This window comes from Mesocricetus auratus, unplaced genomic scaffold (genome assembly GCF_017639785.1).
Source record: "Mesocricetus auratus isolate SY011 unplaced genomic scaffold, BCM_Maur_2.0 Super-Scaffold_100022, whole genome shotgun sequence".
In the NCBI taxonomy this organism is placed as follows: domain Eukaryota; kingdom Metazoa; phylum Chordata; class Mammalia; order Rodentia; family Cricetidae; genus Mesocricetus; species Mesocricetus auratus.
In genome coordinates, this window is record NW_024429203.1 from 23,827,937 (window position 1) to 23,853,601 (window position 25,665).

Genomic DNA, 25,665 nt, shown 5'->3' on the forward strand with positions numbered 1-25,665 from the left:
CTCTAAATCTCCCACTTAGTGGCTCATTCTCTGCCCTTTCTTGAAGCCTCTGGACAAGCATCTTTGGCAGGGAGAGGATGGAAATGTAAGCCTGTCAGACTTCCACGAAGCAGAGATGTTGCAGGCCATGGGTATCAGGACCAGTGGTCCATGGGGTAGGTGTGTTTTAGGGCTGTGAGTGGTGACTGGAGACCACCAGTGTTAGAGACATTCTGAGAAGAATGGAAAGAAGTACTGAAGGGCACTTTTATTCCTTTGCAGCCCAGGATCATCCCTGAACTGGAAAGGTTGGGGTTGAGACATGCGGGCACCGTGCGGAGCTCAGGGGTCCCGCTGTGTCCCACCCCTGGCAGGTCCTGTAGTGCTCCAGGATGCAGAGCTGAAAGGGTCTCCTGAGACCATTTTGGGCCAATCTCCCTGAAGCCAGACAGAGGAAAGATAGTGCCTTGATTCATAGAAGAGGGAATGCTGAAAAGCAACCAAAGACCAATCGTGGTTCCTTCTTCATTGAAGAAATAACTTTGATTATGCTCAGCTTGAACTTGAGCTGGTCACAGCAACCAAAGTTCAGTCCCCATATAACTCAAGTGACAGTGCTAGTCTCTCCCTTTCTGTCAGAGCTGGGCCAGGCTACCTGCTTTGTTGATTCAGACTGTACAGAGCTCTGACTTGTGAGTCCAATTCAGCCCATGTCCAATTTAGGGCTCATCTTCAACAAAGCTTTTGCTGGTTGGAGTATAACTGAAGGCTGAGAATGCCCTGACACTCAGCGCCCAGGTGGGAACAGGATGGAGGGAGAATGGGTGGATGATCGATGGTTGAAAAGCACTTGTTACGTCATGACCTGGTTATCTCAGAGCATCTTCCCTAGTTTTCCAGTCGGTCACTAGCAAGAGAACAACGTTATCCAGAACCCACCAGAGAAGGCTGAATATTGTTTCATTGCTTGCAACATCTTCCTTTCAAAGGTGCTATCATACTTACTATTTGGGAAGCCCAGAGACATCCGCACTTTATAGACTTGAAAGCCAAAGCTCACATCCACAAAGTGGCTTCTGTGGTTTCAAAGCAAGTGGAGGGCAGCTTTAGCTCTCCAGGCTGGGCTTCTAGACTTTGGGGACTGCTGTTCTCATTTCCTGGCAGTTTCAAGGACCTGTGTGGTTAAGTGCCTTTGGGGGTAGTGCACCCTTTTGAGCCTCTACCCTTCTGCAATGTGGCCTTGTTGCTTGTGCTTAGCCTGTAATCAACAGGCAGGGATCATCCTCAGGAGCGCCACAGCCCTTCCACGGTTGGAAGGCATGGAGACCTGGACTTGTTTCCTGGCTTTGTCAAAGCCCCTATGAATGGCGATGGGAGCGGCCTCTCAGAAAGCATAGAGACAGCAGGGCCTGGGCGTGCAGGAAGGAGGGCCTCTGCTAATGTTCCCATCACTTCCATCTTCTACCACATCCGTCCTTTCTCAGCTGTCGTTTCTCCCCCGCTTCATGTTTTAAATCCTGGAGAAGCTCCTGGGTTTGGATGAGCTCCAAATGTCAAATGCCTCTAGTCAGGGACAACGACCTCAGACACCAGGCAGCTTTTTTTTTTTTTTTTTTTTTTTGAGATAGGCTTTCTCTGTGTAGCCCTGGCTGTCCTGGAACTCACTTTGGAGACCAGGCTGGCCTCGAACTCACAGAGACCCACCTGCCTTTGCCTCCTGAATGCTGGGATTAAAGGCATGTGCCACCACCTCCCAGTTTTTGCTGTTTATTGAGCTTTTTGTTTTTAAAGTCAGAGAAGCCACAAAGAGATAGCTAAAGGGGTGTGCTTTCTGCCTTGTTGTACATCTAGGATACCCCATTAGACCACTGGTAAAAGACTTGATTATTTCACGATGGAAGGGCCAGTGTTCCACTAGCCAATAATGAGGTCCAAAGAACAGAGCCGGTCAGCTCCTACGCCTAGCTAAGCTCTCTGTCCTTCCTCTGCAGCTCAGACGCTGCCTTGCTCTGAGAAGCGGTTAGCAGAGCTGGAAGAGCAGAGCCGGGATGATGGGAACAAAGCAAGAACCAACAGACTGTTTCCCCGGCTTTGCTCTCCTCTGCGGCAGCTTTGGGATCTCATGAGGAGGGCTCTGGCTTTGCTTGATCCCAGAGGGAAACATTGAAGCCAAAGACGCTGCTGTTACCAGGCAATGGGTAAACAGACCCTGTGGGGCTCTTAGCTTATATAGTTAGGCACTGAGGCCAGTGACAGGGTGACAGGGGCACCCCAGGGAGGGGTGGGGACTGCTCCTTCAGTGAGCCAGGAGACCCGAGGCTGCTCACAGTTAGCAAGAAGAGCAAGTCTTGGCCGTAGCTAGCTCAGGAGCTCAGGGGGCTCTCCAGGTGGCCTTAAGCCACTTTGATGCTTGAACCCTCAGTCCCACTGGCAGCAGGCATCTGCTTCCCGCCTGCAGCCAGGGAGGCAGTTTGATGCCTTTATCAGGCTGGAAACAGGACCCTGTCTCTTGGGTGCCTCCACAATGCCAGGTAAGGTGGCAAGGAGGGGTTACAGAGGGGCACTTCATCATGGGGCCAGGGAGGGGTTTCTGCAATACAACAGCTTAAAGTGCACCCAGGGTTTTAGTGGCAACAGCCATGATGGTTCCAAGCAGTCCCTGTCCTGGGACTCTGCTTTCAGGATGTCTACCCAGCAAAACAAAGTAGGCACTAGCTCTCACATACAGGAACAGCAGCCTGTACCGTTGGTGCCGGTACAGGCATCCTCACAGCAGTATGCTTTCTTTTAACCTAACCTCAGCCTTGTAATAAACCACATAGGTGTTGACCTGCTGGCAATTTGAGAACCTCACCCCCATTCCAAGGTATAATAGCTATGGGGCAAGGCCTGGGGCGGGAGGGAGGTGTCAGGTGACCCACCTCTATCCTGCTGCCAGCCCTGTTTAGTTCTATCAGTGAAGAATCAACTTTTGTGTTACAGCAAGGCTCTTAACTGCAGGTAGGGCCTGGGGAGGGCAGAGAGGCAAGGACCCCTGTTTCATGGGTGGTGGTACAGGGCTTATAAGCTCTCTGCCCTTAACCTAGATGGCAGGACAATAAGAAGGCCAGGAGTGAGGCACTAGTACAGGCCTCCTGGGGGGAGCTGACTGTAGACACTCTGGCTTCCCAGGGAGGTTCTATGCTCCAGGTGGCACTGTTGTGAGCTTTCCCTTGTAGTCCATTCTCTCCTGCATTTCTGAATTCTTGACTATTGTATTTTGCCCAGGTCCACACAGAATTCTTGTGCCCAATTTCTCCTTCTGGCAGGGTCAGATTTAAAAGAAGGTGGCTTGGGCGCTTGCTGCTGGCGAGGACCAGAGCTTAGATGAGTTCTCTAAACACTGTGTTTATCAGAACCAGATAGCTGCCGCCGGCAGTGCAGTCTGATGGTTATTAAAGAATTCCACGGAGTTGATGCTGTCTTTAAAAATCAGACTGCCTTGGCTTGTCCTGAATTGTCCTGAAGTGGTGGTAAGGGAAGAGGGGGTTTGCTGTAGAGGGCCTGGGTCCTCTACTGAGCTCCTAAACAACCTTGGACAATTCTCAGCATCTCCTGGACCCAGCTTCTCCCTTTGCAATGTGGGTACACATCTAACCTCCTGACATGACTGACGGGCTCCGCAGAAACACTCCACCTGCTGGGTGCCAGGCGCCTTTCCAAGCCCATCGGGACTTCATCAGGACCTCTCGTGATCTCGGTCCCCTTGGTTGACTTTTGTGGTCTGAAGGGTCTCAGAGGCTCTGGTGGGGGTGGGGTCCTCTGTGACTGTTCTTCTAAGCAGATGTGCTAGCCTGGCTTCTGTCCTGTCACATGGTTCAGGTTCAACAACGAGGTTCTCCCCAAGGGCAGAAGGGAGCAGTCTGCTTTGTTCTGGATGCCTCAGGGACAGCTGCCTCTGTACACAAGGTTAGCTGCTGCTGATCTGCTCACAAAAGACTTGGTGACTCCTTGATGGCTTTCCTGGGAACTCTGAACTTAGGAGCCTATAAATAGCGTTCTGATGGTGCTTCCGGGACCTCTCTACATTATTACTTGGATGTTGCATAAGCTGGCGTTCTCCTCCCACTTTCCTGCCCACTCATGTAACTTTGCAAGTGCTTTGGAAGGTTCTCCTCGCTGTGATGCCACTGCAAAAAAGCCATTTTGGCAGTGAATGGAGGAGCACAGGCCCTGACATTCTGCCACCTGGATCTAAATCCCACCTCTGTACATAAGTTGTTTGACCACTGAGAACCTCAGGTGTGTGTGTGTGTGTGTGTGTGTGTGTGTGTGTGTGTGTGTGTGTGTAAGACAGAGAAGGAGGGGCAAGAGAGAGGGAGAGGGAGAGAGAGGGAGGGAGGGAGAGACTAGTTTTCAATAAGTCTTCCTCCTAATAAGCCCCACATATGCATGGCCTACAGTGCATTGCCTGGAGCAGAATGCAGTAACTGTTAACTGCAATGATACTATTTTATTCAATCAGAAAGTTACTGTTCAGGGGCTGGAGACCCAGCTATGGATAAGAGGCAGAGTTCTTGTGCCTTTGAGCAGATAGCCTGTTCTTAATAATTGCTAACACTATTTACATAGAATCCGGCAAGTACCCGACAAAGTAGAAACTTGGAAATTATTCATTATTAACTGGTAAGAGCATCTGGCATGGGTATGACAGGAGCTGGACAGCTATTCTGGGCTTCACAGGCCCGGGAGTCTGACATCAGGAGGGTAGACTGTGGCTCAAGAGCATCCATGGGGAGTAACCAAGGCAGGTAGGTGACCTGAACTGAATGACATCAGTTGTTCTCTGAGGAGAAGGTAGCACATGCGGGTCAGAGATGCAAAGACAGACAGAAGGACAGAGCAAACATGGCCACTCAAACCATCTCAAGAAGATGCCAAAGAGACAAACGGGGTACCTCAGAGCTCTCTTGGCAGAGGGAAGATTGTTGCAGCTAGAAGCACTTCCTATAAGGGGGGAGGGGGGACGTGTCTGTGAGTAGGAGCTGGGCCGTGCAGGAGTTCCTCAAGCAGACAGAGGTAGGCCTGGAAGTGGCTTCTAGTATCCGTGGTTACCAGGCAGAGTCCCATCAGTGCTGGGGATGGGTAGATGGGACAGGAGAGGTGAGGCCACAGTCCTTCCCAATGCTGGCACTCTGGTTTTTCTACTTTGCTTATGGAATCCTGCATTGGATTTCAGTAGGGGCTCTGAGGCCAGATTACACAGGGCCTCATAGGTCCTTGCCCAAGAGTCTGTGACCTGGAACTGCTGGCTGCTGGCTAGCAACCTCTATTGTCAGTTAAGACTAGTCTGCGGCCTGGTGTACTAATCATCCTCTCTTTTGAAACTTGCTCGGAAGCCTAGGCCGGTCTCAAATTCACCACAATCCATCTGCCTCAGCTTCCAGAATGCTGGGATTACAGGTGGGAACCCCCATATGGGCCTTGGTTTTAAATGTTTTCTCTCCTTAATGGTCTCATGGCAATATGGGTAATTTTTCCTGAGCAGTCTGGCTGTGAAACTTTGTCCCAGCCTTCTTGAAGGTTCCGGTTAATCATGCCCAGGGGCTTCCTCCTGTGTATGTCGCTCCTCTGAGGCCCCACTGCCGTGATCTTTGGTATCTTGGGGGCGCGGTTAGAGTCTCTGCAGAACCCCCTGCCCGTCCTCTGTCCTCTTGTGTTAGCGTCCCCACTTCATGCACCTTTGCTGTAAAGCCCAGCAGCATGGAGGTAGTGAAATGGGGTACCCCAGTCCCATAGTGGCTCAGGGTACACCGCATGCTGGCCCCGTCGGTCTGCAACCCGAGGGAGATGAAGAGACCTCCAGAGCTGGGAGTCTCAGCTCTGCCGCTGAGAGGCAGAGTGATCTCTTCAACTCGATTTCTCTGTGCCTTCATCTCCTAATTTCTAAGAGCTTTAATTCTAAGAGCGCTGGTGTCACTCAGAGGGAGACACTGCACATCAGAGTGACTTGACCACAGGGGCTGCGCTTCTTGCATCAGCTTAGAGATGGGAGGTCAGTTGCTGTGACTGTGAGACATCAGGGACTCCAGCTCCTCAGGATGGGCCAGTGGGGATGTCTCTGGTGTCAGCATGGCAGTGGGGCAAAGGTGTCCCAGTTACTTCCTTGAGGAAGGTGCAGTGGTTGCTCCCTTCTTGTTGGCATCTGTGTGGAAGGAGGGCCGTGTTCTGCCTGGGATGAGGGGAGCAGTCTGGCTTGAACCTGCTCCTTCTTGCAGGCTTGGAATCCGGGGCCTAGCGCTTGAATCTTCTCCCGGCCTCCCAGGGTCTTTTTAGAAACTAGTCTGTGGCAGACGCTTAGGATCCCAGAGGAGTAGCGGAGAAACTAGTGCAGGCAGGCTATAGTGGGATGAGACCACACCCAGGGCACTAAAGCATGGGGCATCTCCGCCCCACCAGCCTGGTGCGCATCATACCCCGTGACCATAGACCCCACTGCACCCTGGATGGGCCACTCCAATCTGTCACTCACTTCCTCCAGAACGTGTTATTTCACCTGCCACCTAAGAATTTCCATTTGCATGTGGATTAGATGAGAGGCCAAAGAGCAGGCTGGGAGGAGAGGGTGTTGCAGTTTGAGTTCTGTTTACCAGTTTCTCTGCTGCAACCGTAATGTTTACTCAGAGTGGCAGGCTGGGTGGTGCAGCGAAATGCATCACAGGGGGATTGCCACATTGTCTCTCTAGACTCTCCCTTTTCCTGTTGCTGGGGTTTCCTAGCAGGCTCAGGCCTGCCCTTCCCTCACCCTCAGCTTCGGTTTTCAGGGTAAAAAATACTTTCATTTCTGATAGGATTGGGCAATTTTTTTCTAAAAGTTGGATTTGGTGACTTTTCTTTCTGTATCACCTAGATTAGAATCTGGTGACAAGGGATTTGGTTTTGGGTTATTTATCTGTCATTTATTCACTCCTTACTTACTCATGCACTGATGTACTAACTGACACTCACTCACTCACTCACTCACTCACTCAGGTACATTCACCTGGGGGGCCTGTCCCATTTCAGGTCTGTGCTGTCTGAGGTTAAGAAGGTGGGAAGATGGTCCTTGTCTCCCAGAAGCTCGTAGTCTGGTGGTGGTTGTCTGAAGTACATTTCAGGCTTGGGGAGTTCACTGTCTTAGGAGTCACCAGGAAGGGCAGTGCTTTATTAAGGCTGATGTTTGCATCGGGGCAAGATGGAAGGCTGGACAGAAGAGGAACCTGGGCAATCTGAGGCCTGAGGACATGTGCCTCCAGTGGTCCTCGGGCTTTGGGCAGCTTGCCCAGACTTTCTGAGGCCCGTGTGGGGTCTGTTTTCTCATCTCTCCTTCTATCAGTCCCTTCTCAGTTCCAGCTGCTCACCATTCTGCAGCTCCCGTTCCTGCCCAGCCTTCTCTAACCCTGGCTCTCTAGGCTCCCTAACCCAGCCTCAGGCGGCATCACAGTGAATTCTGCCCCTGGTGTGACTGTCTGATGACTCTCTATGCTCCCACCTCCCAGGGCATTTCTAGGGCCTAGGGCTGATGAGGTAGGCTGTGCTATTGTACAAGGAATGGATACTGTGGTTTTGCCTGGCGGGGAACATGGTCCTTCGGAGGGAGGCTACTCAGTTAGTGGCCACTGGGGCCCTTTTCCAGCCTTGTCTTCTGAACTATGGTCAGGGGGAGACCCCGAGGCTGAGTTCTCTGATAAGGGGGTCAGACTGCATTCGTCCTGTGACCTCTCTGCTCCCTAACCATATTGTTCCAGCCATAGTGTGCTGTCCCTTGTCCCTGTACCACCGTTCTATCTTGCTCATCTCAGGCAATTCCCTCTGTATAGACACCCTTCCTGGCTTCTCCGCCCTGGAGAGAACTGGCTCATCCTTCCAGAAGGCCAAAGCAAGCACTTCCTCTTCTGGGATAGCATCCAGCCACCCTGGAGAGACCTGCCTCTTGGCTCAGGAGTACCTTGTAATCTCTCTTTTGTGAGTGCCTCCGAGGTAGCACCCAGACGTTGTCTCAACACCCCAACCCCTTGCCAAGCAGCTGGTCATTGGCCAGGGTGGATTATTTATAAGTATCTGGCTACCTGGAACCAGTGACATCAGGTTCTCTTACCTGGGTAGAGAGGGAGCTGGGGAAGGGAAGCAGACATGAAGAGAGAGCTTTCTTTCTTGGTTCTTCACCAGGCTCTGTCTACTGCCCAAGTCTTAATTTGCCACCCCAAGGCCAAGAATGACATCCCCAGAGTGGAGGGCTCCTGGGTTCTGTACCTCAGTCTGGAGGGGCGGGGTCCTCCCCATGCTACCCAGCCTCTGTTGCCAGCGGGCTGGTCTATTCGTTTGCTACAGTCCCCCAGGCAAGCTCACCAAATACTTTGGGACTGCATAGGTTGGCAGAAAAGGAGATGGGGGGGCACCTGGAAGGACTGAAACTGATCTCGGGCATTGCCACCCTTGCCTTGCTTAAATATAATGCCCTCATCTTTGGCTGTGGTGTGCTTAGGACTTTCTGAGCAGTAATAGGTCTGGCCAGGATGGCTATTTGGGGTCCCAAGGTTCCTTCTGGTCTCAGCTTCAGAGTACATATGGCACATTCCTATCCAGGCTAGGCACTAGGCTCTTCCTCTGCCCAGGACTGGTGGCCTGCTCTAGCTCTTCCTCAACATAAGCAGCAGAATAAACTCAAGGGAAACTGTTGTTAAGAGGCTGCTCTATGTGGACTTTGACCAGCTCTGACAGGGAGAGGCAGGAGGACAGAGGAGCAGGGCAGGCTGAGTCTGGCCTTGGGTTACCCCATCCTCTCTTGTGGTCTGGGAGCTAGGCACATCCTGGCTTCATCAGTAGGAAAGAACAGATTGTTACACACAGGTAGCTTAGTGGTTTGCTCAGAGCCCAAGTCTTGGCAGTTCTCTCCCGAAGACCATGTCATGTTGCCTGCCTCTGCTTCATGCTCCTTGGCCTGACCATGCACCCATGCCCGCCTGCCTTCCCCTTTATCAGCAACATCCCGCGTTCATTTGTTGCTGGCAGTGGGGCAGGGTGAGATCGTCCTGGCTGTCACTTCCTGGAGTGGGTTCTTTGGTAGTCACAGTTCTTACTTTTGCTCAGGCTTCCTGGCTTACAGAGCCCATTCTCCCATGTTGGTTTTGTGGACCACACTGTTTTCCTTCTACAGGGGTGGAGACTCTGTGTCAAGTCTCAGGACCTCACTGGGAGCTAGCCCCCTGGTCATGGGCTGTATGACAGGTTTTGTTTCTGTTAGCTGCCTCCGAAACGGCACCCTGGCCAGCAGCTTCTCCAAGAGGCACCCCAGGGCTCCACAGTGCCCCTCGGCAACGGCTCACAGTCAGGAAGCTGACACTGCTCGGCTCTTCCCCCCTGAACCTCTCTGTGGGGGCCTCACCGCACAGGACCGTGTCTGACCCGGTAGCAGGTAGCTGGTACTTCAGTCTCAGCCTTGGTCCACTACAGCAAGCGGTTCTGCCATTCCGCCCTCAGCTGGACTTTTTACTAGAGGGTCATAGGAAGTGTTTGGGTGTCAAATACCCTTTGCTTGGGCTGCATCTTTCTCCAACCCTTTGGCTTCAGTGCTTGAGCAATTGCCGAGGATTGGGGAATCAAGACCCACTGGCTCCCACCTTAGACCTGGTGATTATCTCTTCCCAGTCCTGGACTTCATTTGTCCCCCTTAAAAGGTCAAGCCAGCAGCAGAAGATGCTGGGACACTCAAAGGAGGAGAGCACTAAAGACACCCAGCAGAAGGCTCCACAAACATCCCTGATTGTTTTGGGGCATCTCTTTACCGTGTTCTTTAAAAAAGGACAGGAGTCATTCTTCTAAGGGAGTGTCTGAGGGGCCGCCTTGCTTTGAAGAAACCGTGGCATCCTCCAGCAAACACAATCCAGACAGTACGCAAAGGAACGGGCATGATTTAGAAGCTATTGGTGGACAAAGACAGCCCTGATTTCTGTGCCCACCTTCAAGGATGGCTGAGGGTCACAAGGGCTAGGAGTGGAGGTGATTCCGTTGTGACCTCTTTTTTAACCTGGAAGGTGCCACAACATTCTCCGTTAATGATCCCACAGGCTACTTGAAGAGCCCTTTATGGACAGCTGCCCTCCCCAGCCCGAAGGCCCGAGACTCACCATGCCGCTTTGGTAATCCTCCCAATTTTCTTACAGCCTGGAGCTGAGATCTGCAACTCAAGGCAGCAGGAGGGGTCCTTGAAAGAGCCAGTAGGTCAGGAAATCCCGGTCAGCACTGGTCAGAGGAGGCCCAAGTGCAAGGCTGACCTTGTTCCCTGATGGCCAGCATGCTCTCCCTTCAGCGAGGCAGCTACCTCCTGCCACTGTATCTTGGCGTGACTTGGGGACTCCGGTTGGTCAGTTCCTACAACCCAACAGGTGAAGCTGCCAAACAGGAATGATTATTTGTCTTGCAACATGCCACCCAGTTTTAAGGGCTGGGCCAACACCTGGAGTAATCTGCCAACCTTAGAACAGGTGACTCACTTAAGGCTTTACAAAAGCCTGCCCTCTTGAATGCCTTCCAGCCAACCAGGAGTGCAGGAGGGCGGGAGGGCGGGCTGAAACTAGGTGATGGCAGACAACTTTTTCTTTCTCTTTCCTCTACCTTCTCATCGTGTGTGTGTGTGTGTGTGTGTGTGTGTGTGTGTGTGTGTGTGCATGCGCATGTGCATGCACACACACACACACACACTTTTGTTTGGGATTGCAGGAAGTTGGGAGGGTTCATTGCTGGATTGGGGAGTCCATGCAGGTCTCTTCCTTAAAGATGCGTCTGCTGTCATTCCCTGGACCCAGGTCATGCTGTGGGGTGTGGGGCTAGTGAACTTTCTGCCAGTGTAGCTAGGGCCAGGCCTTTTCTGATTCCTGTCCTGCCACCTGGGATGGTTGGAACCCCTCCCCAATCCTACTAGGGGCTGTAAAAAGTGGAATCTTGGGATCAGACCAAACAGCTGAAGGGAACCTGGTCAGTTACAGACTCACATACAAGTTAAAAATGTAGATTGTGGCCTGATGGTAGTGGCACACACCTTTAATCCCAGCACTTGGGAGGCAGAGGCAGGTAGATCTTTGTGAGTTTGAGGCCGGCTTGGTCTATAGAGTGTGTTCCAGGACAGTCAGGACTGTTTCACAGAGAAATCCTGTCTCGAAAAACAAAGAAAGCCGGGCATTGGTGGCTCACACCTTTAATCCCAGCACTCGGGAGGCAGAGGCAGGCGGATCTCTGTGAGTTCGAGGGCAACCGAGTCTACAGAGTGAGTTCCAGGATTCTCCAGGAAGAGCCATCAGCCATATGACTTGTCTCTTCCCTTAGCAACGTGCTCCTATGCGTCATCTCTTTAATTCTCACGTTAACCTCACAGAGAACATTTTGTTGTATTTGACCATTGAGGATGATGAAGAAGTTTCTGACAGAAGAAAAGTAGTGGCTGTAGCCTGGGTCCTCTCCTACTGCCAGGCAGGCAAATGGGCTGGAATTCAGACGCTGCAGAGGTGTCTGATTGCTTGTTCTGGATGTATAGTGGGGTTGGACGGCCCACAGCTATGGTCAATGCTGAAGAGCCTTGGTTCCATCTGAGGCCAACCTATAGGTCTTCTGGGCTTGCAGAGTCTATGAGGCTCTTGCTCTTCCCCAACCCAGAGCAAAGACCTTTGGGACAAGAAGTTTGGGGCAATATAAGATCTTCTTTAGACAGGCCCCTTCTTTTCAAAGGAGACTTTCAGCAGTGGGGCAGTGAGGGGCCAGCAGGCCACCTGCAGCTAGGCCTTCCTTGTTTGATTCCTGTCTGACCTATGTGTCAGGCAGCTGCCGGGCAGGATTGCCGCAGGGCAAAGCTGGTGGCACAATGATGACTCAGCACTTCTTGCTCTGCCTTTGGCCCCAGCTCCCAGATGAGTCTGGGAACCGGTTGCAGAAGCCTGGGAAGGAGGTGCAAGGGCAGGATTGGGTAGGCTGCTGCGATTCTCAAGGGAGGGAAACGCACAGCTTAGAGATGGAGGCACTCCGGCTGCAGAAAACAGGTCTGCCTCCCCAGGTGCCTGGTGCAAACAGCTAAAAGCTGTACCCCATCTTCTGTGGGAAGCCTCAGCCTTTCCTGGGGGTGTAGGTGTGGGTTTGGTACAGGGTCTGCTGTCACGCTGGTCTCTAACTCTCTGTTTTAGTTCAGGATGACATGAACTTCAGATCTCCTTGTCTCTACCTCCTGAATACTGAGAATAAGGTGTGCACCGTAACTTTTGGTTTATGCGGTGCTGGGGATCAAACCCTGGTCTTTGTGAGTGCTGTGGAAGCCCTCTCCCAACAGAACTATACCCCAGCCCCCCACCTCTCCCTTAAGATTTCCTGTTTGCGTTTCCCTTTTCCTCTCTTACCTTTGACTCCTTACTTATCCTTTCCTCTCCCCTTCAACAGACTTTCGCCTTCCTTCCCCCTTTTCCCTCTCTCCCTCCCAAGTATGTCAAGTTCAGAGGCAGAGCCACTGCCCAAGCTTGAATTTTGTACCCCTCACTTATGCAGCCCCTTCTAAGGACATTGCCTTAGGTTTCTGTTGCTGTGAAGAGACACCATGACAAGGCGACTCTTATAAAGAAAACATTTACTTGGAGGTGGCTCGCTTACAGCTCAGAGGTTCAGTCCATTATCTTCACGATGGGGAGCATGCAGACAGATGCGGAGCTGGAGCCAGCAGGAAGCTGACTGAATGTCACACTGAGAGGGAAGCTAGAGGAAAAGACCTCAGAGCCCACCCCCATAGTGAGTGACACAAGACCACCCCCATAGTGACACAAGACCACCCCCATAGTGACACAAGACCACCCCCATAGTGACACAAGACCACCCCCATAGTGACACAAGCCCACCCCCATAGTGACACAAGACCACCCCCATAGTGACACAAGACCGTACTAATTCCAACAAGGCCACACCTCTTAATAGTGCCACTTCCTTTGGGGGCCACCTTCTTTCAAACCACCACAGCCATCTAGTGGGTCCCAGCAGAATATTCACATTGTCGTAGTTTTATTTTTGTAGGAACACACACACACACACACACACACACACACACACACCTTCAGAATATATAAGCTTCAGCGCTGAAGAGATGGCTCAGTTAAGAGTACAGATCACATGACCAAAGGGATTAAGACTGGGCTGGTTTAACCCAGAAACAGGTGACCTGACAAGGATTAGCTCTTGAATTCTAGACTGATGCCTGGGAATCCAGCATGGGACAGATCAAGACCCTCTGAATGTGGGTGTCAGTGAGGAGGCCTAGGTAATCTATTGAGCCTTGGGTAGTAGATCAGTATTCATCCCGGGTATACAAATGGACTTTGGACTCCCATCCAACAATGAGAGATGCACTCTCACCCTGAACTCCTGGGGGAGGGTCTGGGCCCTGCTCTGGATGAAATGACAGACTATGGACACCCCCATGGAGGGCCTCACCCTCCCTGGGGAAATGAGGGGATATTGAGGGGGTTGGTGGGAGGGCACGGGAGGAGGGGAGGGAAACGGAGAGGGACCTGGAATTGACATGTGAAGCAACCTTGTTTCTAATTTAAATTTAAAAATAATATATATATATATTAAAAAAAAGAGTACACATCACTTTTGCCGAGGACCTGAGTTCAGTTTGCAGCACCCATGTTGGGCAGCCCACACCCACCTGTGCTTCTGGCTTCCAAAGTCTCCGCATGTGCACCCTTAACACACACACAGACAAATTAAGTCAGATGCGGTTGAGGGCCCACATCTTTAATCCCAGCACTTGGAAGGCAGAGGCAGGCAGATTTCTCTGAGTGTGAGGCCAGCATGGTCTACACAGCAAGTCCCAGGATAGCCTGAGCTACACAGTGAGAATCTATCTCAAAGAAACAAGAAAAAATAGCAGTAAAAGTAAATTATGCATGTGCATGTATGTATGCATGCATGTATACACGTATGTGTGTATGTATGCATGTATACATGTATGTGTGCATATTTCAGGTTTCACATAGCCCACATCATCTTTGGTTAAGAGCATGGCCTTTGGTAGCCTGGAGTCCTTACCTCATAATCTCAATCACTTTTTGTGACCGTGGGCATCTTGTTTAGGTCCCACGAGTTCCGTCCTCATCATCTGCACAGGGATCAAGAAGAGCTGGCCTTATAAGCTTGCTATGAGAGTGGAATGAGATCTGGGTGGCCCAGCTGCTCCCGGAAAGAGACTTGGTGAAGGGAGCTGTTATCCCAGTTCCTGTGGATACAGATCTTTTTTTTTTTTTTTTTTAATGCAGGGCTAGGGGAGGCATGACAGGCCTGAACACACTTGCCTTGGCCCTGTTGCAGGAGATAGGGCACACTCATAAATTGTGCTAAGTTTAATTCTAGATAACACAAGAACTCCTTGGGGATGCGGAGATTCTTTCTCAGTTTCCACTATCCACTCCGTCTCTCGTTTCTCTTCCCAGCCTTCCCTTCTGCCTTCCTTCCCCACATCTTTGTTCACCCTAGTCTATAGAACTACATCTTACTTGATAATTGTTTCTGACTGTGCATTTGATCTTAATATCGGCTGTCAGGCATCTTTCCATCCATCCATATCCAACTATTGGTCCATCCATACTCATCCGCTCACCAAGAGACACTTCCTATGTGTCATCAGTGTGGTCAGACCTCATGCTTGGAGAAAACAGAAAAGATCTCTCTCAAAGAGCTTAGTCAGCCCACACCCTGCTCTTCCTCTGCTAAAGCTCTGTAACATGGGGACAGTAATAGGTCCTGCCTAGGGAACTGTTGTGATAAAATGCCTACAGAGATACATATAGGTAGTGAGATGAAAATGAGCATTAAATGATTCTTTCCCATCAAAATGGACTTTTGATTATCCGTGTCATTGTTATCTAGTCCTTATATATCTCTGCTTCTTTGTTGCTTCAATAGTCATATATTTTGTTCAAGTTCCCGCCCTTTTTGCTACTTGCATAGGTAGGGATGGGGTGCGTTTTTGGCTTCACTCACCTGGGTGGTTCAGCCTGCTGTGGGATTCCATGATGTAACATCCCCACAGGAAGGAAGATGGGAGGAACGTGCTCTGCCCACTGCCTTCTTTCCAATTTGTGACCAGGGAGAACTGAGAAGACCCTGGTGAGACTCATTGCCCAAGTCTCTGTGGAGTTGCTTCCTCCTGCTGGTGTGGCCTCTCCTCATAGTCAGCGTGTCATGTGTGTTCCCATGAGCTATGCACTTAAACCCGTGTGAGCCTTGTGTGTATGCACTTAAACCCGTGTGAGCCTTGTGTGTATGCACTTAAACCCTGGTGAGCCTTGTGTCTATGCACTTAAACCCTGGTGAGCCTTGTGTGTATGCACTTAAACCCGTGTGAGCCTTGTGTCTATGCACTTAAACCCGTGTGAGCCTTGTGTCTATGCACTTAAACCCGTGTGAGCCTTGTGTGTATGCACTTAAACCCGTGTGAGCCTTGTGTCTATGCACTTAAACCCGTGTGAGCCTTGTGTGTATGCACTTAAACCCGTGTGAGCCTTGTGTGTATGCACTTAAACCCTGGTGAGCCTTGTGTCTATGCACTTAAACCCGTGTGAGCCTTGTGTGTATGCACTTAAACCCGTGTGAGCCTTGTGTGTATGCACTTAAACCCTGGTGAGCCTTGTGTCTATGCACTTAAACCCGTGTGAGCCTTGTGTCTATGCACTTAAACCCGTGTGAGCCTTGTGTCTATGCACTTAAACCCGGGCGAACCTTGTTGAGCTCAGTTGTGTGCTGCTTTCACTCTGCAGAGAGGTCCTGCCGGACATTTGCGGTCACTTTGCTTTTGCAGGGGGTGGGATTAGTTTTCTGTTCCTACTCTGCCTAAGGGAAGCTGAGTGCAAGCAGTGGCCTGAGCCCAGGGAGTAGATGGTCCAGGTGAGGAGGGACTAACAGGACAGTTCGCTCAGTTTGCTGGCCTCTTTCTGGCCCTGCTCTTTGTGACTGCAGCAAATCCCGTGTCGTAAAATGGCCACAGTCTGATCTTTTTCAGAGGGACTTTGGAAATATTTTCTGAGAATATCTGCTCCCTATTGTGGCGATATTTTGCTTGTAATCTAACAATCTGAAGGTCAGATAAGCAAGTGGCCAGTCACTAGAAAGTTCTCACCTCTGCCAATCAAGGCTCAGACCAAAGGGCAATCCACAGAACCTCAAGAGTCACTGAGACTGCACTGAGCTCCTGCCTCTAGTGCTGGGATTAAAGATGCGTCATCCCAAGTTCTGATATCAAAGGTGTGATCTCTGTTTCTCTTTTGGACTGATTCACTCTCATGTAGCCCAGGGTGGCCTTGAACTCACAGAGCTCCATCTGCTTCTGTCTCCTGAGTTTTGGGATTAAAGGTGTGGCCACCACTGCCTGTCCTCTATGGCTAACTAGTGACTTAGGTGTGTGGTTAACCAGTGGCTTAGCTCTGCGCTCTGATCTTCAGGCAAGCTTTATTTGCTATATCATAAACAAAGCATCGTAACACCCTGTCTCATTCAGGAAGCCAGCATGCTGCCAGGGGAACATGGCGTTGCAGAAGCCGCAGAGCTGGAAAAAGGCCGTAAGGGCATAAGGGTATTGGTGTTTTATCTGCCATGTAGAGGGAGAAGTAACCCACTGGCGAAGAAACACCTTATTGCGTTACAGCCCAGAGCACCTTCTCAACTTTGACTTTCTAAGCAACCTCAAATAGTCAAGGAGAGAACAAAGACCTGGAGAAATTAAGGCACTTGTCCAGGGTTCCATAACTGGAACTGACCCCTCTCACATGGCTCTTGTTCTATCTTCTATTGGCAGCTTGGGACGACCTTATCCAGGGTTGTAGATGCCTGTAGTGGGTTGAGTAGTATTCCCTAAAAGTTCTTGTCTACACAGCTCCTCAGAATGTGACCTTGTTTAGAAGTAGTTCATGCAGACATGATGACTTGAGATGAAGTCATGCTGAAGTAGGATGAACATGCTGTCCAACACGACTGGTTTCCTATTAGAAGGGACACAGACACAGGGGGGGGGTATATGAAGACACTCAGGGCAGATGTCCATGTGAAGGCAGGAACAGAAGTAGGAGTGACATTGCAACAAACCGGGGAATATCTTGTTGTTTTAGTTAGGGTTTCTATTGCTGTGAAGAGACACCATGACCACGGCAACTCTTATAAAGGAAAACATTTAATTGGGTAACTTACAGTTTCAGAGATTTAGTCCATTATCATCATGGCAGACATGAGGGTATGCAGGCAGACATTGTGCTGGAGAAGGAGTTGAGAATGGAGAAGAAGCTACATCTTGGTCTGTAGGCAACAGGAAGTGAACTGAGACACTGGGTATGGGGTGAGCATGTATGAGACCTCACAGCCTGTCTCCATGGTGACACACTTCCTCCAACAAGGCTGCACCTACTCTAACAAAACCACACTTCCTAATAGTGCCATTCCCTATGAGCTTATGGGGGCCAATTACATTTAAACTACTATACCTCTCCACTGTATTCTGATGTAGTTCTGGAATTCCTTTCCAGATGCTGTAATGGGGTTGTCCTTTTGTATGTGTTTATCTTATTGGTTGATGGATAAAACACTGCTAAATAAGTGGGTCTAGGAGATGAGGAGAATTCTGGAAGGTGTAGGCAGAGCAGAGTCATCATGTGATCCTGGGAAGAGAGGATGCAAGTCAGGCGTTCTCCGGTAAGATAAGACCATGTAGAAATACATAGATTAGTAGTTATGAGTTAATAATTAGGACAGAGCTAGCCAATAGCCCAAGATACGGGCCAACAGTTTCATACCATCTGTGTGTTCATTTGGGATTGACATGGCTGTGGAACCAGGCTGGTGGGAAAGAGTGCTTGTAACAACGCTAGCAACATGGTCCAGGACTTCCTGACATTCAGAGCTGTGACACAAGTGTCTGTATAAGGACTACCCTGTGCCATCCAAAACAGTGGCACTGTCAGGAGGAGGCAGAGCCCATAAGAGGTGAGGCTCAGTTGGAAATATTCTTTCCAACGAGGAACACCCTTGAAAGGGATATTAGGATCCAAGTCCCTCCCCATTCCTCCTTCTTTACTTCTGGTCACCATGCAGGGACACTCACACCATCACGCTGCTTCGTCCAGGCCCCAAAGCAAAGGGGTCTGCCCAGCACGCACAGCAGCTCCTGAGCTCCTGAACTGCAGCAAACCTTTCTGTTTTGTAGTTTGGGTGTGGCAGGTGTTTTGTTACAGTGTCGGGGAATAGGCTGGCATGTCTGGTTTCAGCAGCACAGAATGGATGGAGATAGATTCTCTGCTAGACAGTGTGGAAAGTGTGGCACCGGATACTGGGTGCTGCACATCTGGCCTCCAGAATGGTGAGACAGCACATTCCTGTCGGTGTAAGACATCCAGCTGTGGTGCTGTGAGCCTGTAGTTCTAGGAAGTGAAAGCAGAACCAGTGTGTCTCCTCCTTTCCTTCAGGGTTGCTATATTCTTTTACTTCTGCCATGACTGTACACACAGAACACCTGAATCCTGGGCAGCCTGTGCTCTGTGCAGACCAGGGTTTCCATCTGAGCCCCAATTATATTTATCATAGCAAACTCACCTGTCTAATCCTGTTTAACTCTGGCTTTTATTTAGTGTAACTTTTACCTCAGAAGAACTCTAACATGAGAGTCCTTGTGTGTGTGTGTGTGTGTGTGTGTGTGTGTGTGTGCATGTGTGTGCAAGAGCGAGCCTGGGCACGGGCTTTGGCTTTCAGGTTCCTCAGAGACTCTCTTGAGTCCATCTGCTGGGCGCCTGTGGTCTCAGGCCTTCAAAAGCTCTTTGTGTTAGCCTTCAAGGCAGGTTGGAACTTGAGTCCTGAAGTCACGGAGCTTTCATGGGGCTAAGGTGTTGGTTTTTCTGCTTTTATGTGAGGATATCCTCTTGGATGAGGATCTTACCTTGCCCAGCCTGCCACCTATAGGAAAGGACAGAGAAAATAAGCAGCCGGCTACCTTTCTAGGTTTGTGCTCTCTTATTACTGTAGAGAAGGACAGTTTCATATATCAAGTGACTTACAAAAGGCTGAATCGTCCAGGAACAGCTGTGTGCATGCTGGAGAGTCACTGAGGCCAGTAATTGCTCAGTCTAAGAAGCTGGAAGCCTCAGAACTAGGGGACCCTGCTGAGGCCCTGGAAGCTCTCTGGAGAGCATCTGAAGGCAAGTGTACATTAAGAGGTGGCAGAAAGCTTGTGCACACAGATGAGGGCGGCTTCTGCAGACATGTGTGCTGAGGGAAAGTCAGACTTGCCTCTGCTGGCTGGCTCCCTTCTCCACCCCCACTTTTCTATCCAGGTCCCTGCCTGTTGAGCAGTGTCAGCCACATGCAGACAGTCTCCCACTCCTCAGTTGCTATGCCAGTTGTTTCTGCAGATCTCAGACTCACCCAGAGGGGGCTTTTCTAATCATCTAAGCATCATTCAGTTTATGCCATTGGTTCCAGACACTCTGTACCAGGGTTCCTCGCTACCTGTGCACGCACTGAAGGTAGGTGGAGGTGTGCACAGTGTGCAGGACAGGTAAGAGGTGGGCGGAGAAGAGGATGTGGAGTGGAAGGAACACGTATTCAGTTCAAGCACCAGGTCAGTGATCACCTTTGTCCGTCCTGTGCTCCTGCAGCAGAACACCCGAGACTGTCGTTTAAGAGAGAACAGAAAGCGATTGCCATCTGCAGGCTGAGAATTCCAAACTCCAGGAGTTGGTATTTGGTGAAAGCCTTTTCGCTGTGTCATTCCATGGTGAAAAGGGTGTATACATTAGTTACTTTTCTCAACCCTGTGGCCAAGACACCGGAGAGGACAATTTGAAGGAAGGAAGAATGTTTGTTTGTTGGTTTGTTTTTGATCACCATTCTGGAGAGTTCAGTCCATGGTGGCTTGATTCTCTGTTTCTGGGACCATGGTGGCCACAGCCTTTGGAGGATGAGTCTGTTCATCTCACAGAGACAGGAAGCAGGGGGTGAGGAAGGGTCTGGAGCCAGGTCAAACCTTCAAAGGCATGTCCCTAGTGACACAACTGCTCCTGCCAGGCCACATCTCCTAGAGTCTCCACTACTTCCCCAAAGAGGACCCCCAGCTGGGGGCCAGACATTCAACATGTGAGCTTATGGGGGCACATTTCTTACTCAAACTGTACAGCAAAGTGGAGGAGATGGGGAGGAGAGGGAAGAAGAGGGAGAGACACTCCCTGTCTGGGAGAGGCTTGTTTAGGGAGCCCACTTCTTCACAAGAAATCCATCCCATTAGCCGGGCATTGGTGGCGCACGCCTTTAATCCCAGCACTCAGGAGGCAGAGGCAGGCAGATCTCTAAGAGTTCGAGGCCAGTCTGGTCTACAGAGCGAGTTCCAGGACAGCCTCCAAAGCAATACAGAGAAAACCCTGTCTCGAAAAACCAAAAAAAAAAAAAGAAAAGAAAAGAAAAGACATCCATCCTATTATCATGACATTAATCCACTTTTCTTCACCATCACAGGCCAGCCATTTTTCATTAGGCCTTGCCTCTCACGCTGATTATGGGTTATATTCCCAGGACGTGCTTTTGAGGGGACACCTGGGAACCACAGCAGCTGTGGTTACACCTGTCAAGTATTCCCAGGGACCCTCTGCAGTACCTGGCCCCTAAATGGTGCTTCAGCAGTGACTATATAAATTTAATTTTAAGTACAGCTTCAGAGAAACACAGTTTAGTCATGTGAGGGATAGACAGTGAGACCAGACAGTCCAGTTGAAAGACTGAAAAGGGATAAAGATGAAGGCATAGCAATGCCACTCAGCTTCCCTCTCTGAAGCCTGGTCCTGTTTTATGTTCTCGGTCTGCCCGATGTTGTCTTAAGGACCTTGCACATGAAGTCTGGATGTTCCCATTTTCTAAATGTGGGGACTGAGGGCTCTGTCCTAACACGGTCAGCCTATGCTTGGCAGGACAACCCGAATCCCTGGCTTGGAGCAGTGTGCTAGACGGCTGGGCTGTTGAGATTTTGCTGATGTCAGCCGTGGGGATGACTCAGGCCTCCATCTGGGTGATGGAGTCTGAAGTGGACCATTAACAGATGAGTTCAGTGGTTGACCCCATTGGAGAGGAGAAGCTTTTAGACGGCCCAGGCCTTGGCACGTCCTGCAGGTGATCATTTATTGATAAAGCTGGTGCCTCTGGCTTGACTGAGTGCTTTTGGCCACGCATTGATGCTTGGGGTGGAAGGGTGGTAGCTGCTGGCTTCTGCACACCCCTTGGCCTCCACAGGGCTGTCAGAATCACAGACACAGCGGTGCCAGGCAAAGGGGGACTCATTTCTCTGCCCCGGGCTCTCTGAGTAGACTTCATCTCCAGCCTGAAAGGCCGTCAGTGAACACCACTCTGTGAGGGCGACAGGCAGGGCCATTCTGGATACTCCCCACATCACCCCCCCTTTCCTCACATTTTCCTTCTGTGTTACCTAGCCATCTGCAGAGCAGAAGGTGCGGGGCCAGGAGGAGAGTTCTTGAGCCTGACATCATCCAGATGTCCCTGGCCCTTTGCCCTGGCTCTGGGAGAGCCTTATTCAGCAAAAGTGCTGTGAGCACCCGGCCTGCGCTGGCTGCTGAAGACCCAACGCTGAGGAAGGCATGTTCCCCACCGGAGAGGGACCCAACACAGACATCACAGGGTGATCCGCCGTTAAATGCTAGGCTGAGAACAAACAGAGGCAGAAGCCCAGGTAGCCCCTCAGGAGGTAACATTTGAACTGAGCTTATGAGGATAAGTTGGACATTGACAGGTGAGAAACTGAGCACAGGGGAGAGAAACACCCTCAGCCCAGGCAGGAGGCTATGTATGTTTGGAGAATTTATGATTGATTCCAAAAGTAGCAATTGAGCAACCTCTCTGGGGCAGCTTGTGCTAAGATTAGATAAATAGGTCTGGGAGGCAGCTCGGCAGTTAAGAACACCGGCTGCTCTTTCTGAGGTCCTGGGTTCAATCACCAGCACCCACATGGCAGCTCACTCACAACCATCTGCAGCTCCAACTCCCAGGGGATCTGACACCTTCTTTTGGCCTCTGAGGGCACCAGGCACACAAGTGGTGTACAGGCATGTATACAGACAAGACACACATACACACACACACACACACACACACACACACACACACACACACACACGCATGCCAAATAAATAGTGCATGTCTCTGTGATGGGAAACTCACAAAAGGCAGCTTCGCTTGAAGACCTTGTGTACAACTACAGAGCGTGTACATAGACTTTATACATGCCAGCAGTCTCCAAATTAGGGTTCTTGAACCTTGAGATTGTGCAAAACAATGCATTGGGACAGAAGAAAAAGCAGTGAAATTATATCTTTCCTTAAAAATTCTTTATAAAATAATAATAAAAATAGCAATAATAATATTGCGGTGTGTGTGTGTGTGTGTGTGTGTGTGTGTGAGAGAGAGAGAGAGAGAGAGAGAGAGAGAGAGAGAGAGAGAGAGAGATGTTTCTCTGTAGGCACACATGCTACAGAGATAGGTAGGGGTCAATAGACAACTTTGTGGAGTCAGTAGTTCTTTACTGTCTTTACCTCCTGAGCCGTCTTGCCAGCCCCTACTTACATGTAGCTATTAATTGAAACCAAATGAAGCATTTAATCATTTCTGATATTTACTGTAGGATTTGTGCCCGGTACTTGTCCTCCTGTCAGGGGCTCATTTATTTGTCCCTTGTCCCAAGTGTCCCAAGGAAGCAGAGCATAGAAAGTGCTCTACAGGGTGCAGCGGCCTTCTTGCAACTCTGTTCACTTTCAGCATATCATCCCACCTCTCTGTGCTCAGTGAAGATGATTTTCTGTCATCTTATCTAGTTATAGGTGACTGAATCCTCCCAGAGTGGGCAAAACACTTAGAGAAATTTCTGGAAAGATTCTAGGATGTAAACCCAAGTTTCTGACCCGCCAGGTCCTGCGGCTGTCTAGTCCCAAATAGACACACAGAGGCTTATATTAATTGTAAACGGTTTGACCTATTGCTCAGGCTTCTTATTCCTAGCTCTCTCTCTTAATTATTAATGCCTTGTGCATCCCATCTTCCCAGTCTCTACACAGCATCTCTCCGCGGCCTCGCTCTGTCTCTCTCCCCATCATTCTCCTCATCTCCTAGCCCCACCTATCTTCCTGCCTCTACTGGCAAATCAGTGTTTTATTCATCAACCAGTAAGAGAAACATATATATAAGAACATCCCCCATCACCTGGGTCTCTTGCTTCCTGACTCCCTGACTCTGTCTACTACCTTTCTCTATCCCTGTTTGGACTTCCCACCTGGCTAAATCCTGCCTGTCCATGGGCAGAGACAGCTTTATTCATCAACCAATAAGAGAAACATATATTCACAGCCCACAGAAGGGCATCCCTTATCACCACAGTACAAACAGAGCAATGATATGGGTGTGAGCAGAGAGCTTGACAGTGGTGAGGGTGCTGCCATTCCACTGTCAACCCACTCTTCACTGACTTCCCTCTAGAGTTCAAACTTATCGTAATCTAATCATAACTGACAGAGGCTACCCCCAAATACTCCAAGTTATCAGGATAACTAGAAACAGATTCAAATCTTTTGAGGGTGGGTATATACAGAACCTAGACATAAATAAACATACATATATTGGTAATGTATACTGTGTATATGTGTGCATGCATGCATGTGTGTCTGTGTGCGTGGTTGCAGAGATCAAAGAAGTCTGGAGATCAAAACTGTAGGCGAGGAGCAGCTGGCAGGAATTGTGTAAGCAAAAGGGTGACTTAGTTGCTTTTGTTTTGCTTTGAAAGAGCACCTGACTGTGTGGAGTGACTGAGGTGGTGGGTGGCAGGGTCCAGGACAGAATCCCAGTGTGGTTCCCCAGCCCACTTGGCAGCTCTCCAACTCTAGAGACTGTAGGTAGCAGAGAGAAAGATGGTTCAGTGAGAGCCAGAAGGTACATGCCTGAGTCTAATCCCTGGAACCCAAACGGTGTAAGGAGGAACCTGACTTGCCTTCGTGACTAACTAGATATGGAAAGCAAGCAGGATGACAGGGTCTCCAGGCTGCCTGGGGAGATTCTGTGCTACTGGGAAATTTGGGGCACAATTTATTTCCTAAGATGGTGAACAGAGGCCGTAGTGGGTTTGGGGAGGAAGATTAACAGGTTGAGCCACACTGGGAGAACCTTGGGTAGAGTCGTTCACTCCATCAGGCTCTGGATGTCCTGTGGCTTGAAGCAGGGCTCTGGTGAGAGGTGGTGATGGAAGCTCTTGAGAGAATGGCAGGAACCAGGGGACAGTGATGGTGTCTGTCTAGACCTCCAGACCCCAGCCAGACCTCTGGGATCAGTCCCTGGCCACTCCCCGTATTCTACCAAGTGTAGGTATCCCACATCGCTCTTCTCCTCCAAGTCATCAAGCCATTGTGGATATGATTCAAGCTACTTATCTTTGGGTCTCCGGGCCAATGTCATTGGGAAATCCTAATTGGGCTGGGAGTATCCTTGCTGTCATCATCAAAACTCAGATAAGCTACATGAAGGGCAGAGGAGGAGATGGATGGTCAAGGACACAGGTCTATCCAGCTGCCAAGGCTGGACAGGGTTAGACCAGGGAGAAACACTCCTTCTGGGTCCTGTTTTGGAGCAAACATTTCAGGTCTGGTAATTTCATTTTGGTTTTCTGAATGGGGATCTCTGGATTGTAGAGTTTACTTGGGCCTTGTCCTAGAGAAGACCAACATTTAGTTTCAGTGCTGAGGGACCAGTGAGACGGCTCAGTGGCAAAAGGTGTGTGCCTTCAAGCCTGATGACCTGGGATCAGTCTCTGGAACTCACAAGGTGCAAAGAGAAAAATCAACCCCTGAAAGTTCACCTCTGACCTTTGACTCCTGTGCACATACCATGGCACATACTCACCATACATATGCAAGGCAGGTAAAAAAACAATAATAATAATTTAAAAGAATATGTTAGTCACGACTCCAACGGACACCTACTTGAACCTCTGTCCGGATGTGTGTGGGGTGGAAGGCATGTGAAATCAATGAAGGTTGGTGGTTGTCTTATTTCCCATTTAAAATTTTTCATTGGGAAAGAAATGAAGAGTAATACAGGTAGGCAAAAAGGTTCCAAATTAAGAGGGCAAAGGTTTAGAAATAAAGACAGGCAAGTAGGAGGTGCAACAGTGGCCCACATCTTTAATCCAGCACCAACTTTTTTCAAGTCTGAGGCCAGTGTTGTCTACATAGCAAGTTCTAGGCAAACCAGGGCTGTATAGTGAAACCTGGGGTGGAGGGAGAGAAACCAACTGAAATAAACATGAAGAATGGAACGAAGGCAGACAGAATGTAAAAGACAAAAACAAAACAAAAAACAGCTCCAGATGCCATCAATCTGGAACCACAGACTCAGCCACTCAGAGAAAAGCTGAGTGATTGGAATTGTGTGGAGGCAGATGAGAGCGAGGGAGAGGGAGAGAGAGAGAGAGAGCACACTTGGATGGATGAAGCCCTTGTTCTTCCTTTGTCCATTATCCGGGTTCCCAGTTGCAAGTCAAAGGAGCTACAGCTTGAGTGAACTGCCTTCTGTCATTGCTGAGACTGCGGGAGGTCTGGGTAGCAGCAGCAGGACCTGGCT

General features: G+C 50.0%; 2 protein-coding genes across 3 annotated transcripts in view; one reads left to right on the forward strand and one right to left on the reverse strand.

The window, feature by feature from the left end:
- Tmprss4 (transmembrane serine protease 4) overlaps window positions 1-12,721 on the reverse strand; it is a 37,183-nt gene extending 24,462 nt beyond the window's left edge. The window contains exons 1-2 of one of the 2 annotated variants that reach the window (XM_040729885.1): window positions 12,625-12,721; window positions 10,125-10,368 (exon numbers count right to left, since the gene is read on the reverse strand). In XM_040729885.1, the coding sequence (XP_040585819.1) occupies window positions 10,125-10,127 (3 nt within the window). In that variant the 5' untranslated portion in view covers window positions 10,128-10,368; window positions 12,625-12,721. Of the gene's footprint in view, window positions 1-10,124; window positions 10,435-12,624 lie in introns of those variants that run through there. The other variant, XM_013112873.3, reaches the window with a different exon arrangement.
- Smim35 (small integral membrane protein 35) overlaps window positions 2,198-25,665 on the forward strand; it is a 79,603-nt gene continuing 56,135 nt past the window's right edge. The window contains exon 1 of the mRNA XM_040729888.1: window positions 2,198-2,510. Within this exon, the coding sequence (XP_040585822.1) occupies window positions 2,504-2,510 (7 nt within the window). The 5' untranslated portion in view covers window positions 2,198-2,503. The remainder of the gene's footprint in view (window positions 2,511-25,665) is intronic.